This window comes from Bubalus kerabau, chromosome 12 (assembly GCF_029407905.1).
Source record: "Bubalus kerabau isolate K-KA32 ecotype Philippines breed swamp buffalo chromosome 12, PCC_UOA_SB_1v2, whole genome shotgun sequence".
NCBI lineage: Eukaryota > Metazoa > Chordata > Mammalia > Artiodactyla > Bovidae > Bubalus > Bubalus kerabau.
The window spans coordinates 25,350,612-25,369,843 of NC_073635.1; the positions used below are offsets into that span (position 1 = coordinate 25,350,612).

Genomic DNA, 19,232 nt, shown 5'->3' on the forward strand with positions numbered 1-19,232 from the left:
TGAGATCTCTTAATTTTACTAAGGTGTCTAGATTGTTACTATCAGATATACTTACAAAAGTAAAGTTTAACAGTTCATTCAAGGAACTGCAACATAGACAACTTGGTAAGTATTTATTGACTGAAAGGATATTTTTCCTGAAAAAGCTGTATGTGAATCAGATTTTTGTCCATCGCATCATAATTTTACATTTAGTATGATTCATTTTGTGAGAAAAGGAATCTCCCAAATTTATATTTGCATCAAACCCAAATTTTCATAGATCAGAATTGCCTGGAGTAAGGGCCCCTTTAAGATGCCTTGTGTTGTGTAAGATCTTGTTTATTCTTTTTGAGGTTGCTAAGGTACAGAAAGTTTGACTTTTTTTAAAGGGCAATAGTTATTCACCAGTTTATAAACAGTTAAGTAAAAATAGATTTCTAAGGATCCTCAACTTGTAAGTAATAAATCATCCACGTTGAAATAGTTGACCTGGATTCTATTTTACTTAAGAATGTGGAATGTTTTATAAACACACCAAGAGTTACAAATATAGAAGAGAGGAAATAAAGAATTGCACTCTCAGTAATATGCAATATACATTGTGCCTATATGAAATTTTAGTCAAAGCATTCTAATACATAACAGTAAAGCATGTTAGAATTGGGTCTAAATTAAGACTAGTCTTTGAATAACACAAAGTCTACTTTGTTGCAACCCTATTTGGTCCTGTGAGTTGTTGTTGTTCAATCACTCAGTCTGTCCGACTTTTGGGACCCCATGGACTGCAGCACGCCAGGTTTCCCTGTCCTTCACTATCTCCTGGAGTTTGTTCAAACTCATGTCCGTTGAGTCAATGATGCCATCCAACCATCTCATCCTCTGTCATCCCCTTCTCCTCTTGCCCTCAATCTTTCCCAGCTTCAGGGTCTTTTCCAGTGAGCTGGTTCTTTGCATCTTGTGGCCAAAGTATTGGATCTTCAGCTTCAGCGTTAGTCCTTTCCAGTAACTATTCAGTGTTGATTTTCTTTAGTATTAACTGGTTTGGTCTCCTTTCTGTCCAAGGGACTGGAGAGTCTTCTCCAGCACCACAGTTTGAAAGCATCAGTTCTTCAGGGCTCAGCCTTCCTTATAGTCTAACTCTTGCATCCATACAGGACTACTGGAAAAACCATAGCTTTTGACGGACTTCACCTGAAGTTGCAAGCCTTCAACTGACCAGAGTTCCGAAATAATTACGAGACAGATTCTGCTAGTGTAATAGTTGTCTGGGTGGGGAGACAGTTTCTTGGTGCTTCATACTCTGCCATCTTCTTAGGATCCTCTTCCTCTAGTCTTTTTAAAGACTGTCCCCCATGCCTCCACCACCAGCACCTAATTTAGTTTGAATATTCAGCTATTCTCTTTAGTCTCTTCAGCTTTTTCCCCTTCTCTCTCATACTTTCTCCTTCTCCTCTTTCTTCTAATTCAGTGGGTCTGTTTGTTTTTTTTTTAAAGAAAATCTTTTGGTGGTCACAAGTTCTTTTAAGAATTTGAAGAAAATTACCTATGGATTGCCTAGAAAAATCCATATATCTCCCAGTAAGAGCCGATAGTTGAGACCCATTGTTGTTATTGCTTAGTCACTCAGTCACGTCTGATTCTTTTGAGACCCCAAGGACTGTAGCCTACCAGGCTTCTCCATTCATCAAACTTCCCAGGCAAAAATACTGGAGTGGGTTGCTATTTTCTTCTCCAGGGGATCTTCCCGACCCAGGGATCGAACCTGTGTCTCCTGCATTGGTAGGTGAGTTGTTTACCACTGAGCCACCTGGAGGCTCCTCAGAGGTCCATTATTGTTATTGTTTAGTCGCTAAGTCATGTCTGACTCTTTCCAACCCCGTGGACTGTAGCCCATCAGGCTCCTCTGTCCATGGGATTTCCCCGCAAGAATACTGGAGTGGGTTGCCATTTCCTTTTCCAGGGGATCTTCCCGACCTAGAAATCAAACCCTTATCTCCTGCATTGGCAGGCAGATTCTTTACTGCAGAGACACCAGGGATGCCCTTCAGAGGTGCCCTGAAGTCCCACCGTGGGAGCCCTTGTTATAACGATGCATGTCTGTCAACTTCCCTTGACACCCAGGGCAGGAGGTATTCTACCCGTGGCTCAGGATGCTCACTAAGGGACTGGTGAATGGAAACTTCCCTCTCATAGATGTGTAGGAAGTCTTTGAATATGGTTAGAAAAACCTGTTTCCCAGAGTGTGAAATCATGACACCGTTTCCATATTTATCCACCAACTGGCATGTTTATCCAATGACATTAAACTGGTATGTGTATGAGGTAGTTACTTATACCCTACAAGACAAACCTGTGACTGCCATTCATTTGGAACATGTAGGGATGACAGGCTAGTTTAAGTGAGGACTGATCTGAATACATCTGTGTATTTGTGTATGTGTGTGTTTTAAGTCTGGTTTCTCTTCAATAATATGACATGATATATATGTGCCGATAGTAATAATAACAGCCAACTATTTTCTAGATAGATGTTCTTTGGGGTCTCATTTTACTTTTCAAAGCCATATTAATTACTGATATACGAAAGAGTGATAGAGAAGTAGTCAAGAACACAGTCTGTCCCTTCAAGGGGGTTAAATGTTCTTTTGGAAAGTGTGTTCAGATTCTAAATTTCTATAGTAAACTGTTTTATGGAGGGGATACCAAGCTGTACTTTATGCTGGCTATGGATCAGAGGGTCAGAATTGACAAGGTTACTCAGTACTCTGTGATGACCTGGATAGGTAGGATGGTGGGGATGGGAGGGAGGTCCAAGAGGGAGGGGATATATGCATACATTTAGCTGACTCACTTCATTGTACAGCAGAAATGGACACAACAATTGTAAAGCAATTATACCTCAATTTTTGGAAAATAAAATGAGGCTTCTTCAAAACCCCTAAAAATTTATAAGGTTGAGAAATTAAAAAACAAAACAAATAATGAAATAACAGTGTTCTGTCCTGAATGTTTCCAGAGTGGCCCTTGCAGCATGGACATGGGAGTGCAGAGCCTGGTTGGTGATGGAGGCTTTTCTTGTCTGGGTTGACCAAGAAGCAGTGCCCTTGAGGGACTGTTCAGTGGTTCCATATGCTCCAGAGCAGACAACCAAGGTATCCACCTTAAGCAGTAATTTTTGAATTTTATCTTCTTCAGGATTGAATTCACCAGTTTGATCTTCCATTGAGGCCAAGTAAGTGGAAATAAGATTGAGTAACTGCTAACAGAAGTTCAGTTTAAACCAACAACTTAAAGTCTCATTTCTCCCACACTTTTATCCAGCCAAATTAGATCTGAGTGTGGAATAATGTACAGTTAAATCATGGTGAGTACACATGGTTAGTTCTGCTTTATCCCCCCCCCCCTTTTTTAAATTTATTTTTTAATTGGAGGAAAATCGCTTTACAACGTTGTGTTGATTTCTACAACGCGGTCAGCCATGTGAAAATGCTAGTTGCTCATTCATGTTGTGACCCCTTGGGCTTTACCCGCCAGGCTTCTCTGCCCATGGAATTCTCCAGGCAAGAATACTGGAGTGGGTTGCCATTCCTTTCTCCAGGGACTCTTCCCGACCCAGGAATTGAACCCGGGTCTCCTGCTTTGCAGGCTAATTCTTTACCGTCTTAGCCACCAGGGAAACCTGTTCCCTCCCTCTCTTAAGCCTTCCTCTCCTTCCCTGACTCCACTCCTCTGTGTCATCTCGGAGCACCAGACTGGGCTGCCTGTGTTACACAGCAGCTTCTCACCAGCCGTCTGTTTCACACGTGGGTAGTGGATCTATATTGATGCTACTTTGTCCATTCATCCCACTCTCTCCTTCCCCCACTGTGTCCACAGGTCCATTTCCTACATCTACATCTCCATTCCTTCCCTGCAAATAGGTTCATCAATACCATTTTTCTAGATTTTGTATGTATGCGTTAATATATGAAATTTGTTTTTCTCTTTCTAACTTACTTCACTCTGTATAACAGGCTCTAGGTTCATCCACCTCACTAGAGCTGACTCAAATTGATTCTTTTTATGGCTGAGTAATATTCCATTACTCATTATTCCACACACATCTTTTTTATCCATTTATCTGTAGATATACATCTAGGTGGCTTCCATGTCCTAGCTACTGTAAAGAGTGCTGCAGTGAACATTGCGGGTACATAGGTCTTTTAGAATTGTGGCTTTCTCAGGGTATGTTCCCAGTAGTGGAATTTCTGGGTCATATGGTAGATATATTCCTAGTTTTTTTTTTTTTTAAGAAATCTACATTCTGTTCTCCATAATGGCTGTCTCTGTTTACATTCCCACCAACAGTGTAGGAGAGTTAGTTCCCTTTCCTCCACATCCTCTCCAGCCTTTGTAGATTTTTTGATGATGTCCATTCTGACTGGTGTGAGTTGATACCTCATTGTAGTTCTGATTTGCATTTCTCTAATTAGTGATATTGAGCATCTTTTCCTGTGTTTATTGGCTATCCATAGTGCTGTTTCCTTTTAAGTGGTTCTGTTTATTTAAAAAACTTGAAAATGAGAAGTTGTTTTGCTCACTCAGTTCGGGTTTATTGTAAAACTCAGTTGCCAGAAAAAGAGAGTACAGTACTGTTTTTGTGCTGTGAGTGCGTGAAGTGGACCACGAGTGAACCGAGAAGGCATGGCCCTGCTGCTTTTTTCCTTCCACCCGCAGAAGGAAAGCTCTAATGGTCAACAGATGGCGTTTGTGGATGTCTGGCCTCATGAACGCCCGGATGCAGGCGCCAAAAATGGTGGTAGACCCAATCACACCACGCGTATGTTTTCACTCTTATTCCCTGGGGCTGATAAAAATAATGCTGGAAAGAAACAGAAAGCTGGAGAGAAAAGTGGGCACTGTGCTATAATTGGTAGATGACATTTGTCATAAAAAGGACCAGTTTGACAGCCATGGAGAGAAGTTGTTTTGCCCCGGTCCATGTGATATGTCTTCATGGGTGAAAAGCTTTACTTTCAGACTCCCCAGTGGTAGCAGCATAGCACCAACAGCTGAGAGAAAAGTACTGTTTCCCCTTTGCACTCATACTTAACACTCCCCTGAAACAGAATTTGAACAAATATTTAAAGGTGCAAAATACTATTTGAAATGAACGTTGTAGTAATATCTTGGCATAATGGCCACAGAATACTTCATTGCTTGGCAGAAGAGAGGTGTAGAGGCAAGTGGCCATTAGCATCGAGGAAGGCTTGTTTCACAAAAAAAGCAAGTGCAGTGGACAAAGAAGTATATTCTTCATGCTATTGGAAATGTGTCGTGGAAATGTGGTGTTTCCTTTCCTTTAGCACAAACAAATCGTTCCGTTTCACTTTAAAGTGGGAGAAAAACAAGCCATGTGGGGGATTACGTGTGGTGGTTGTGTAATCCCTTGTGACACCACAGCCATGGGATCATGGACCCAGCGCCCAGACCCTCCCCATGAGGCTGAGCCCTTCTTGATCCACAGATGAGGAAATGAGGGGCCCCGGAGAGAATGCAAGACTAGTTCAAGATCACACAGTCGGTCCATGGCGGGGTTACAGTTTCCTTACAGAAGTGAGAGTTTAACCACAAAAAGCTTATTAGAAAGTTGTCCTCACCTGCCTAGCTAGGTTATCTTTTAACTGTGACTTAAAGCCTTCCTCATGCAGCTCAGAGATCATCTTTGGAACCTTCCAGAACCCCCTGAGTTGGGCCAAGGGTTCTTCCTCCTACGCCACTTATTGCCTCTCTTCTGTAGCTCTTGTTAAATTTTGTAGACATCATCTGGTTGTTTTTGTGTATCAATCCTGCGCATACATTCATCTTCATAGTTTATTCTGTTTCACTCTTCTTTGTACTTTATAGGAAAGGAGTACGGACAAGCTTTAGTAATGCCCCCCCCCCCTCCTATTTGCGTGACAGTTTTTTAATGGCTTACCGGGATGCTGTGTGTTAATTACTAAAATTATTATGAGTCTGACCAGTGGTATTTTCAGGAGGTTAGAGCTTGCTCTTGGTTAGAGCATATAGTCTATGTGAACCTAAATTATCTGACAGTAGAAAGCCGTTTTGAGTCAGATTGACGCTACTGGACAGACTTGGGCAGGGTGGGGGTGGCCTGCATGGTGGATGTCAGTGATGACCAGCTGGAGATAAGTGAGGACCCTCTGTTCTTCTAGTGGCTACAGTATTACAGGAATGAGAATGGGATAACCTTTAGGAACCCTAAACTGCACCCCTGGACAAATGGGAACTATTAACATTGACAGGAACCTGAAGCCTTAGTGTTACTGAGAGTCCAAGTTTGATATGTTTTTTTGCACTTAGTTTTCCTATTAAAAATATATACATCAAACAAGTGTAGAGAATCATATTTTGAACATCTTTGGACCCACCAATCAGCTTTATTAGACCTTAACTTTTCTTAAACAGAACCTGCTGCTGCTGCTGCTAAGTCACTTCAGTCATGTCCAACTCTGTGCGACCCCATAGATGGCAGCCCACCAGGCTCCCCCGTCCCCGGGATTCTCCAGGCAAGAACACTGGAGTGGGTTGCCATTTCCTTCTCCAATGCATGAGAGTGAAAAGTGAAAGTGAAGTCGCTCAGTCGTGTCCGACTCTTAGCGACCCCATGGACTGTAGCCCACCAGGCTCCTCCATCCACGGGATTTTCCAGGCAAAAGTACTCGAGTGGGGTGCCATTAAACAGAACCTAAATTTATGTATTTTCAATTTACTTTGTTTTTATTAAAAATTTGTATTAAAGTTTGATTCACAATGTTGTGTTAGTTTTAGGTATATAGCAGAGTGATTCGGTTATACACATATATGTGTATATGTATCGGAGAAGGAAATGGCAGCCTATAGTGTTCTTGCCTGGAGAATCCCAGGGACGGGGGAGCCTGGTGGGCTGCCGTCTTTGTGGTCGCACAGAGTCGGATATGACTGAAGCGACTTAGCAGCAGCAGCAGCAGTGTATATGTACGTGTGTACATATACATACATGTATGTATATAGATACATACATGTACCTATGGGCTTCCCCAATGCCTCAGCAGTAAAGAATCCGCCTGGCAGTTCAGGAGACGAAGGTTCGATCCCTATGTCTGGAAGATCTCCTGGAGAAGGAAATGGCAGCCCATGCCAGTATTCTTGCCTGGGAAACACCATGGCCAGAAGAGCCTGGCAGGCTACAATCCATGGGGTCACAGAGTCAGACCGAGTTTAGTGACTAAATAACAACTATTTTTATATATTCTTTTCCAGATTCTTTTCCATTACAGGTTTTTGCAAGATATTAAATTTAATTCCTTAACTATAACCTTTTGGTATTTTGTATTCTTTTCCTTCCGTATCCAGAGATCGCTATTATGAATTTGGCGTTTGTTAGTCAGAGATTCTAAAGTTGACTCTTTGGGGCCTCCCCGCTAAGGCAAGGGCTCTGTGTGATGGAACAGGAGCTGTGTCTTGTGCCAATAAAACCATAGTTTTGGAGCCATGGTAAGACTCATGAAGATTTGAAATGTGGCAGTGAAATCAGACTGCAGAGCCAGGGTTCCCAGACCCTAGATTCTTGACTAGTTGGAATTTCCCCAGGGGACAAGGAGGGATGGTGGACCCCAAAAGTCACTCATCAGGGTAAAGCTCAAACAGACATGGCTCGAGGAAATGTATCGTTTAGGAGTAATGCTTTTCAAACAGTTTTCTACTGTAACCCACAATACCAAATTTTGCAAAGTGACCCTCGATACTTGTGCGCGTGTGCACACACACACACACACACACACACACATGGAACATGTACCTCCAAATGAAGCTTTTACATGAAATAATACCTATTGTTTCTTAGCTGCACTGCAATAGTGTCTGTTTTTTTGTTTGTTTGTTTTTTTACAAAAGCAATTTGTTCCAATAAATTGATTTCCCAGGCCATTAGTAGATCGGAGCAGTTAAAACAATAGCAGCAAACCCGGGTTTGCAGAACTGTGATTTGTTTCCTGGAGCAAAAGTTTTTCTAAAGGGTCTTTTAGTTTAACTCTACTGAACTTCTTTATAAGCAGCTGTTTTCTACTGATGGCCTAAGCTTCAGGAGTTATGCCACGATTTACTAATAAAAAATTCGATGTAAAACTAAGCAGAATTCAGAGTTCTTTTGAGGTTCAGGTTATTCTGTGTCATGTTGCTTCTCCTCCTCAGAGCCCTTCATCCTCTTCAACGATTGCTTTAAGGCAGCCTGTCTCAATTAAGTAAACAGAGCTCGAACACAGTGACTTAACTATACTTTATAAATTCATGATTGTTAAGCCACAAAATCAACCTTTCCAAATAAAACTGAGTGTAAGTCAAACTGCCAGGAGAAAAAGAACAGCTATGGAGTCTTTAACTCTCCTTTCACTGTAGTTTACCCTCTCTCTGTATACAGGGCTAACTAAAGTCTACACAAGGAATAAAGCGATGTACGGGTTGCTCCATGTTTATTCAATGTCACCCATTTTCGTGTAATCAGACTGCCATCCTCTTCACAGAGCTTTGTTATTGTTGTTTAGTTGCTAAGTCATGTCCTACTCTTTTGAGACCCCATGGACAATAGCCCACCAGGCTCCTTTGTCCATGGGATTTCCCAGGCAAGAACACTGGAGCGGCTTCCCATTTCCTTCTCCAGGGGATCTTCCTGACCCAGGGATTGAACCTGTGTCTCCTGCATTGGCAGGCCAGTTCTTTACCGTCTGAGCCACCAACAACCCTTCTTCACAGAGCTGCCTGATGATCATCATAAGAGCAGGAGTTGTGACAGCACCTCTGTCCAAAGAGGTGTATGTAATCGAACTAGAAAGCTGCAACTCCAGGGAGGCAAAGGGGAAAATGACGTCTCATGCATATTAAACACGCAGTTGTTGGAGATGATGAACTAGATTGATTCCAAGATGCTAAAATGAGTCAGCTTTCTCCAAAATCCTACCAGCAACCACTTTACAAGGGAAACAAGGGAGCTGGTTTCTAAAATCTGGAAGAAGCAGAGGGTTTTGTTTAAGCCAGCTATTTTTTCACAGAAGAGGAAATGCAGAGCTACCTCAGGAAATTTAAATGGGACTGTTGAATAACTGGGGAGGAATGTCTCCTTGGGATGAGAAGGCAAAGAAAAGTTCAGCTGATTTTAAGGGAGAATAACAAAAGTGACGGTATGCGTGTTGTGTGTGTGACTGTGTGTAACTTCTAGAACGTTCTGGTCTTATGACCCCTTTCTACTTTTAAGAATTATTGAGAACTCCAAAGAACCTTTGTTGATGTGGCTCATTTTTTTTTTTTTTGCACCATTTTAGGAATTAAGACTGAAAAGCTTAGAACATTTACTGACTTATTAAAGACAATGATAAACTCATTATATATTATGAATAACATAAACATTTTAATTTTTTAAAAATCAGCTTTTACCCCTCAATAGTGAAGAGTGTTACTGTTTTGTGTTTTTGCAAGTCTCCTTAAGGCCTGGTTGACCATGACACTTGGAGTCTGATAACTGCTCCTGCAAACAATCTGTTGTGATCTGTTGTTTGGGATCAAGTACATGGGTGAAAGTTTAGTGCACCCAGATGTCTTAGTTGGAAAAGAGAAGCTCTCACAGTCCCCTGAAGGGGACTCAGGGACTCCCAGGGGCCCTTGGGTCACATTTTGAGAACCACTATCCTATAAAGTAGTTTGGAAGCATAAACGAGTGGTGAGATGACTGTGTTAATCCCTCCGTTGTGTCCAGCTCTTTGCGAACTGGTGCACTGTAGTCTGCCAGGCTCCTCTATCCATGGATTAGAATTGGAAGACAGGAGCTCCTTCAGAAGTGTTGCAGTGATCAAAGGGAGAGGTCAGGTGGGGCGAGGCTTAGATGTTGGCAGAAATGGAGAGAAACCTTCCAAACTTGAAAGACGTTTTGAAGGCAGAATTACCAAGACTTGGAATAGGGCATAAAACAGAAGGAAGAGTCAAGATGACTAATAAGAGTTTTCTTTTTTTTTTTTGGTGTCTGCCTTTATTATTTTTAATTAATTAATTTCTGGCTGTCCTGGGTCTTTGTTGCTGCACATGGGCTTTCTTAATTGCATCAAGCCCAAGCTACTCTTTGTTTGTGGTGTGAAGGCTTCTCTTGCCGTGGAGCGTGGGTTCTAGGACACTCGGGCTTCAGTAGTTGCAGTTCACAGGCTCTGTAGCTGTGGCTCTCGGGCTACCGTGTGGGTTCAGTAGCTGTGGTGCATGATTTGGCCTGTGGCTGATTTGCCCTGTGGCATGTGGGATCTTCCCAGGGCAGGGATTGAACCCATGTCTCCTGCATTGACAGGTGGATTCTTAATCACCAGACCACCAGGGAAATCCTAAGTGTTTTCAAGTATAGAACATCTGAAAAATACTTTCTCTCTTACACCCAACCTTTACCCTTTTCTGAAAATTATCCCAATGAAGTTCACTGAAGTCTTTTTTTTTTTTTTTTCCTCCCCCCAGAGTTGTCCTGCCCACCCCAGGGCTTTGGAGAAAGTCAACTGCTTCCCAGCCTGCATTGGTCACAGTCACTTCCAGAAGAAAGGGAAGACCTATGATGTCCCTGGGGACTTGGGACCTATGACCTCCCAAGGGGTGTCCTTGCTCACTTCGCTCGGTCCCTGCAGGCAGTGAAGGGCTGTGGGTCCAGCTCCTGTGTGCACCGGACGCCTGCAGTTCCCCCCTCTTATGCACTCCAGCACCCCCATCAGCTCCCTCTTCTCCTTCACCAGCCCGGCAGTGAAGAGACTGCTTGGCTGGAAGCAAGGAGATGAAGAGGAAAAGTGGGCGGAGAAGGCAGTGGACTCTCTAGTGAAGAAGTTAAAGAAGAAGAAAGGAGCCATGGACGAGCTGGAGAGGGCGCTCAGCTGCCCGGGGCAGCCCAGCAAGTGCGTGACCATCCCCCGCTCCCTGGACGGGCGGCTGCAAGTGTCCCACCGCAAGGGGCTGCCCCACGTCATCTACTGCCGGGTGTGGCGCTGGCCGGACCTGCAGTCTCACCACGAGCTGAAGCCGCTGGAGTGCTGCGAGTTCCCATTCGGCTCCAAGCAGAAAGAGGTGTGCATCAACCCCTACCACTACCGCCGCGTGGAGACGCCAGGTGGGTTTCCTTCATGGTTTATCTGTGACAGGTAAGAGGGCGCATCCCGGTTAGTGGAGAGCCATGGGCCACCGTCAGGAGAAGGAACCCCCTACCACCACTGCAAGAGAGACAGGAAGAGGGAGGTTCAGTTTGGAGAGGCCGATCCAAAATTTTGTAGTCAGAATAACCTAGACAGAAGATCTTTCATTTCAGTATAGATGTAAGCTTTATGTGATTTTGGAAAACGCCATTTTATTTTGATGTATTTTCAAGTCATCGTCCAGTTCTTGAAAGGTCTAAATATGGCCTTGACGTGATCAACTGTTTAAAAAAGAAATCTTTCTCCCCATTTCCTCCCCTTGAACTCAGCTGTACTGAACTAAACCAGCCGCACTCTCCCCACGCTAAAGTAAGCAGAGGTGTCCTCTAAACTAAGCAGATGATGGCAGAGTTGCTGGAAACCCTTCCAAGACTGAAAACAATGGCAGTGAGGGGAGACTGGCAGCTCTTCTTAAATATGACTTTAAATATAGGAAAGTATTAATCCTAAAACGTTTCAGGCACGCACGTATGTGTTAAGTCAGGTGTTCATCTTTGTTCCTTCACACTGGTGTAACAGTTGGACTGCTTTTCTCTTTGAGTGGAGGGTTCTGCAGCTACAGGGATGCAGTTTTTGAGGGAGCTTCCTCTCCCCGTTCCTGGAGGGGCCCGCTCATGCGCTCTGGGAAGCAGCCCATGCCCATCAGGAGGCAGTTCTGTCTAGGAACGCAGGTGGTGGGAGAGTCCAGCCTGCTGCCTGGCTCCCTCCCAGATTCAGGTAACCTTGTAGCCATCCCTGTTAAGTCCTGCCCAGCCTAGAGCAATCTTAGTGAGGTGACCTTTCAGGCTCCTGAATCTTGCCATCATGCTGTTACACTGATGTCAAGGATGTTACCCGCCTGACTGTGGATGCTTCTCACAGTCGTGTCACTCAGGATACAGGATGAGACCATGATGAGAAAGGCCCACCTTCCTGGTGAATCCAGTGTGTTTTCCCCTACAGCATATACCTCTTTGCTTTCTTCTCTTTTCTTGCTTCTCTCTGGGCTTTCTTCATCTACTTTAAAAACATGTCATTAAGGAGTTTATGACAGAAACGACTTGATTCTTTTTTGTTTCTAAGATTTGAGTTATAGTAAGCATTCAGAATATATCCCATGAAAAATGTTCATCAGGAAATCATTTTTCTCTTCCTCAGTAATGTAGTTATTAGATGTGTTTGTAAGATGTATCAGGCATTCCTTTTGAACACTCGAAACCCTGATTTTAGAGGATTATTTGATGTTTTCATTTTTCATATTATGTGAGGTTCTTTCAGGAATAATAGAATGAATGTTTTTACATATGGCAGGTTTCATATCTTGGTATTTTAGGTTTGAGTTTCCAAGATGAAAGATGGCTAAATATGGTATTAATTTTAAGGTGATGTTTAAGCTGTCTTTTTTTATTCCTAACTTTAATTTTTTTCAATAAAAAGACAAATTTTATATCTAGCTTTCAGCTCAGGCTTAAAGTCAATATTTGGAGAACAATGAAAGATGTTAATGTTCAGCAAGTGTGCTGGGTCCTTAATTACCATAAAACAACTGAAGTTTTGCCTTTGAAATCGCTCATCTTTTGACCACCCATGCTTGGAACCTTGAAGGCTGCATTCTAGATTTTTTTTCCTTCTCACAAACTATTAAAATAATCTATTTTAGTGCTTTTCAAACTATCTGCAGTGAAGCACCAGTTTTTAAAAAGCTTCCAATCCATCAAATATCAATATTTTTACAATACAAATAAATTACTGGGCAGATGAAAATTTTAAAAGACTTAAAAATGAAAGCTTGATTTAAAAAATACAACCTCAATTTTTTTTTCTTACTATTCATTTCAACAGATATAAAATTACTCTGTCAAGTGGCTATTAAGTTTCTAAACACAAACTTTCAGTTTGAATACTTGTATCTGGATGGACTGGCACCCAACAGCTGGTAAAGTCTTACCAGTCCTCAGACCTCCCTTTGTGTGGCTTGTGTCTGGTAGAAGCCGTGCAAAAATGTTTTGGGGGCTCATAACGATTTTTCTTCATGCAGCCAGAAGTGATTTCAGTATAATTTCTCCTCTGTGTTAAATTCCTACACTTTATCAAAACCACATGACTTTTGAAAAAGATACAAAAGCTTTTTTCAGATCTGCTCTGCAATCCCTTATAAGACAGTTAACTCCTTCCATGATCTGCCCCCAGGTCATGCTTAGATAGTGTGGTATTTAAAAAGGTAGCGTTGTGTTGAGGGGCTTCCCAGGTGGTTCAGTGATAAAGAATCCACCTGCTAGTGGAGGAGATGCCTGAGACTCAGGTTCGATCCCTGGGTTGAGAAGATCCTCTGGAGGAGGAAATGGTGACCCATTCCAGCATTCTAGCCTGGGACATCCCATGGACAGAGGAGCCTGGAAGGCTACAGTCCATGGAGTCACAAAGAATCAGATGCGACTGAGCACATGTTGAGACCAATGTCTGTAAGCTCACTAGGTCTTATTTGCAAGCAGCAGTTGTCACACAGAGATAGAACTGAGTGATTAAGAATAGCTGTTGCTCTAGATTAAATATCTGTGTCCCCCCAAATTCATATATTGAGAACCTCATGCCCAAGATGATATCATATTAAGAGGCAGTGCCTTTAGATGGCTAGATCATGAAGCCAGACCCCCATGAGTGGGATTAGTGTCCTTATAAACGGGTCCCCAGAGAGAACCCTTGTCCCTTCCTGTATGAGGACACAGAGAGAAGGCAGCCTACAGCCCAGAAGGGGGCTCTGCCCAGAACCTGACCAGGCTGCACCCCCTTCTTGGACTGTCCAGCCTCTGGAACTGTGAGAAAGAAATTTCTGTTGTTTATAAGCTTCCCAGTCTATGGTCTATATGTTCTAGTAGTCCACAGGGGCTAAGACAGCTGTGCTTTGAGTGAAAGTATTTACAAATATGATCAGTGCAATCCTAAGGTTAACGGATCTTGTCAGGCTGAATTACAACTCTGATGATACTATCAGTTTTCCTTACAAATCTCCACTGCCTTTAGTTTTACTCAGATGATAGAAATACATTATCAAGATGTTTATCTCAATAAAGACAAATTCATCTCTTTTGGTGCTTCAGATCTGCAGGCCATGGAGGAATGAAGGTCTCTGCATTCAGATATGAGGAATTCTGTTTATCAATGTTAAGGATACCCTGTAGGTATATTAGAACTGAAGTCACAGAGAGTATTCAAATTCTTCATCCAAAAAAGAAAAATGAGTGTTTATTTGATCATCGTTAACACTGTGCTCAAGAAGCATCATTGAAAAATAAGCCATATGTCATTTAGTGTGTCAGCCCCTCACTTTCAGAGTATTCATGAGGCAAGACATCTTTTTATTCCTCTATATTCATGGAATACGTAAAAGGAGATTGAATGGCTTATCGTCTGTGTCATTTTTGCATCATGATATTCAGGATTGTTCTATAATCTCATAAGGCTATATGCAAATACTGGCTTTTAAAGGAGGAAGAAATCACTGTTTCCCTGCCACCCTCATTTGTAGTGGTTTAGCTTAAAACTGTTCATCTGCCTCTTGGAGTTTATATTCTATCTGTAGAACTGAAAATTATTGCTTGTTAAGAAGAGATAGTTTGCATGGTGGCTGAGAGGTTAAAGCATCTGCCTCTAATGCAGGAAACCCAGGTTCGATACCTGGTTCGGGAAGATCCCCTGGAGAAGGAAATGGCAACCCACTCCAGTATTCTTGCCTGGACAATCCCATGGATGGAGAAGCCTGGTGGGCTACAGTCCACGGGGCCACAAAGAGTTGGACATGACTGAGCGACTTCACTTTCAAGAGGAGATAAATGTATGATAGTGGGTAAATGGTGAAATTTGTGATGGATATTATTATTACCATACTGTTCTTATTGTCTGTTTACTCCAAAATATTTACTTTTTATGAGAGTTTTTATAGATACTTGCAAGTGATGGGAAATCCATAGAGTGATTTGAAACAAGTGCTACCTCAGCTATCTCCAGGAACAATTTCTTTTAATCATTCTTGCTTGGTTCTTCTGCTAGCTTTCTCCATTATTACTAAAAAAAAAAAAAAGATAATTCTAAATAATATGCTTATCCATCTATTTCCAAATTTATCACTTTTAGCTAATTTCATTGACTCTAACATAAAAGGTGAAGATTTAGTTAATTTATATCACCTTTATCCTTTCTTCCTCTTCTCAATCTATATTTTGGTTTATATTATATTATTTAAGTTAATATAACATTGTTCAGACCAGATCAGATCAGTCACTCAGTCGTGTCCAATTCTTTGCGACCCCATGAATTGCAGCACGCCAGGCCTCCCTGTCCATCACCATCTCCCGGAGTTCACTCAAACTCATGTCCATCGAGTTGGTGATGCCATCCAGCCATCTCATCCTCTGTCATCCCCTTCTCCTCCTGCCCCCAATCCCTCCCAGCATCAGAGTCTTTTCCAATGAGTCAACTCTTTGCATGAGGTGGCCAAAGTACTGGAGTTTCAGCTTTAGCATCATTCCTTCCAAAGAAATCCCAGGGCTGATCTCCTTCAGAATGGACTGGTTGGATCTCCTTGCAGTCCAAGGGAGCCTCAAGAGTCTTCTCCAACACCACAGTTCAAAAGCATTAATTCTTCAGCGCTCAGCCTTCTTCACAGTCCAACTCTCACATCCATACATGACCACAGGAAAAACCATAGCCTTGACTAGATGAACCTTTGTCGGCAAAGTAATGTCTCTACTTTTGAATATGCTATCTAGGTTGGTCATAACTTCCCTTCCAAGGAGTAAGAGTCTTTTAATTTCATGGCTGCAATCACCATCTGCAGTGATTTTGGAGCCCAGAAAAATAAAGACACTGTTTCCACTGTTTCCCTGTCTCTTTCCCATGAAGTGATGGGACCAGATGCCATGATCTTCGTTTTCTGAATGTTGAGCTTTAAGCCAACTTTTTCACTCTCCACTTTCACCTTCATCAAGAGGCTTTTTAGTTCCTCTTCACTTTCTGCCATAAGGGTGGTGTCATCTGCATATCTGAGGTTATTGATATTTCTCCCCGCAATCTTGATTCCAGCTTGTGTTGTTATTTTTTGCTATTATATATTTCCAGTGTGGGATTTGGGGGTTCAAATTATTTCCCTTTAGAAGATTATTAGTCCATTGCCTTTTAAAAAATTATTTATTTTATTTTTTAGTTGAACCAGATCTTCGTTGCAGTGCAAGGCTTCTTATTGTGGAGCCTTCTCTTGTTGCAGAGCATGGGTTCTAGAGCTGGGGCTTCAGGAGCCTTGGCACATGGTCTTAGTTGTTCCACATCATGTGGGATCTAGTTGCTGGCTCAAGGATCGAACCCATGTCCCCTGCATCGGCAGGCAGATTGTTAACCACTGGACCGCCAGAGAAATCCAGTCTGCTGTCCAGCATTGATGACAGGATGTCATAAATCAGTTTCTCATGTCCTTGTGGTGACTTTGAGGTGATCCTCTGGGAGCTTTTCAGTTTGTCCTTAGATGTTTGAAATTCAAGATGGTATGACTATGATGGATCTTTTTTTCACTCATTGGGCTGTATACTCTGTGGCTGTTTTCAATCTGATGACATAGATCCTTCTTCAGGCTTCAAGACTTTTTCCCCTGTTGTTTCTTTGATCACTTCCTCTGTCTGTTTCCCCTGCTTCTCATTCTGCAACTTAGGTTGGTCCCAGCTCACCCCTCAACAACACTCCATGGAATAACTTCTTTCTGCCAAGCCTGGGGACACTTCAGAAGCCAGTGGGCACTAGGGATGTCTGGATAATGCTTGCCTTTGAGAATTGCATCTGTCCTTGTTTTTGTGTTGAATCAGGAGCAAAAACACTCATATTCTTTTTAAAGTAGGGAACCCAGAGGGAAACATACTAAAATGAACAGATAAGTTCTTATTACCGCTTCATCTTCTACTTCTTCACTTTTATTATTATTCACTGTTTATCTTTTACTTTATAATTTTTAGTTACCTTTAAATCTTTCTGTTAAAGACAAGTAGAATATTTTTACTTAACCAGCACCACAGAGCCTAAAAATTTAGGCTAGTCATCTAAATAATTCAGCACAGTTCCTGAGATATTAATATCTGAATAAAAATATCCAGGGCATGACTTGGGGTTTCATCATGAGCAATAGAAATGGATTTTGATTAAATGAAAAAAAAGAAAGAAAAAACACTTTAATGGCAGAATCAGAGGAAGAGGTGAACGATTAGATCCCCAGAAGGTCAGGTAACAGGGCAGCTCTAGTCATTTCTGCTGTGGGAATGAATAGGCAGTTCTTAGACTACTGACATCAGGAGGATTCTCCTCTAAACTTTTCCTAAATTGGCTGCGAGGAGTGAAACCATTGCTTTAGCTTGATTTCCAAGCTCCCTTTTGGAGAAGAGATGGGACCATTTTGGACAGTGCCAGGAGGAGCACACAGAATGATGGACAGGTTGTGGCCCGAGTGGACAGACAGCAGCAGCAGCCCGCGTCCACTCTGTATTTGGGGGCGCCGAGCGGAGAATCTTAACGCGTCGGTTCTTCCTCCCCCAGTGCTGCCGCCCGTGCTGGTACCCCGACACAGCGAGTACAACCCGCAGCTCAGCCTCCTGGCCAAGTTCCGCAGCGCGTCCCTGCACAGCGAGCCTCTCATGCCGCACAACGCCACCTACCCCGACTCCTTCCAGCAGCCTCCGTGCCCCACCTTCCCGCCGTCGCCCGGGGCCCCGTTCCCGCCGTCCCCGTGCACGGCCGGCTACCCCCACTCCCCGGGCAGCCCCTCCGAGCCGGAGAGCCCCTTCCAGCACTCAGGTCAGTGCCGGCCGCGGTCTCCTAGGATGCGATCAAACGCGGTTGTGTGGGCGGGGCCATCGTGAGCATCATTTGTCACTTGCAGTTCAAACCGCAGGCTCTAGGGGGCCCTTGGACCCTGCCCACCCTCTTCATCAGGACTCAATCCATTTTGGAGCAGTTATCAGTTTCTTTTTTCTTTTTAAAAAAATTTTATTGGGGTGTAGTTGATTTACAGTTTTGGTTAATTTCAAGTGTATTGCAAAGTGAATCTGTTACACATATACATATTCCACTCTTTTTTAGATTCTTTCCCCATATAGGTCATTATAGTGTATTGAGTAGAGTTCCCTGTGCTATACAGTGGGTCCTTATTAATTAGCTATTTTATATATAGTCAGTCAGTCAGTCAGTTCAGTTGCTCAGCCGTGTCCGACTCTTTGCGACCCCATGAATTGCAGCACGGCCAGGCCTCCCTGTCCATCACCAACTCCCGGAGTTCACTCAGACTCACGTCCATCGAGTCAGTGATGCCATTCAGCCATCTCATCCTCTGTCGTCCCCTTCTCCTCCTGCCCCCAATCCCTCCCAGCATCAGAGTCTTTTCCAATGAGTCAACTCTTTGCATGAGGTGGCCAAAGTACTGGAGTTTCAGCTTTAGCATCATTCCTTTCAAAGAACACCCAGGACAGATCTCCTTTAGAATGGACTGGTTGGATCTCCTTGCAGTCCAAGGGACTCTCAAGAGTCTTCTCCAACACCACAGTTCAAAAGCATCAATTCTTCGGCACTCAGCTTTCTTCACAGTCCAACTCTCATATCCATACATGACCACAGGAAAAACCATAGCCTTGACTAGATGGACCTTTGTTGGCAAAGTAATGTCTCTGCTTTTCAATAGGCTATCTAGTAGTGTGTATGTATGTATGTATGTATCAATCCCAATCTTCCCATTTATCCCTTCCTTCTCTACCCCCAGTAACCATAAGTTTTTTTCCATAGGTTTATTGTTTACATATGTGACTCTATTTCTGTTCTATAGATGAGTTCCTTTGGAGCTTTTTTTTTAGATGCCACATATAAGCAATATCGTATGATATTTGTCTTTCTCTGACTTGCTTCACTTGGTATGAGTTATCAGTTTCTTCTAGTAAAATAAGGAATATCAGGAGCTGACAAGTTCCTGCAGACATGCATGAATGCATTTGGTGCTGGCTGCTGTCATCCACCTCATTC

General features: G+C 42.8%; 1 protein-coding gene across 2 annotated transcripts in view; it reads left to right on the plus strand.

Moving 5' to 3' along the window:
- SMAD9 (SMAD family member 9) overlaps positions 1 to 19,232 on the plus strand; it is a 61,091-nt gene that overhangs the window by 27,108 nt on the left and 14,751 nt on the right. The window contains exons 2-3 of one of the 2 annotated variants that reach the window (XM_055542339.1): positions 10,492 to 11,128; positions 17,760 to 18,017. In XM_055542339.1, the coding sequence (XP_055398314.1) occupies positions 10,717 to 11,128; positions 17,760 to 18,017 (670 nt within the window). In that variant the 5' untranslated portion in view covers positions 10,492 to 10,716. The remainder of the gene's footprint in view (positions 1 to 10,491; positions 11,129 to 17,759; positions 18,018 to 19,232) is intronic. The other variant, XM_055542340.1, reaches the window with a different exon arrangement.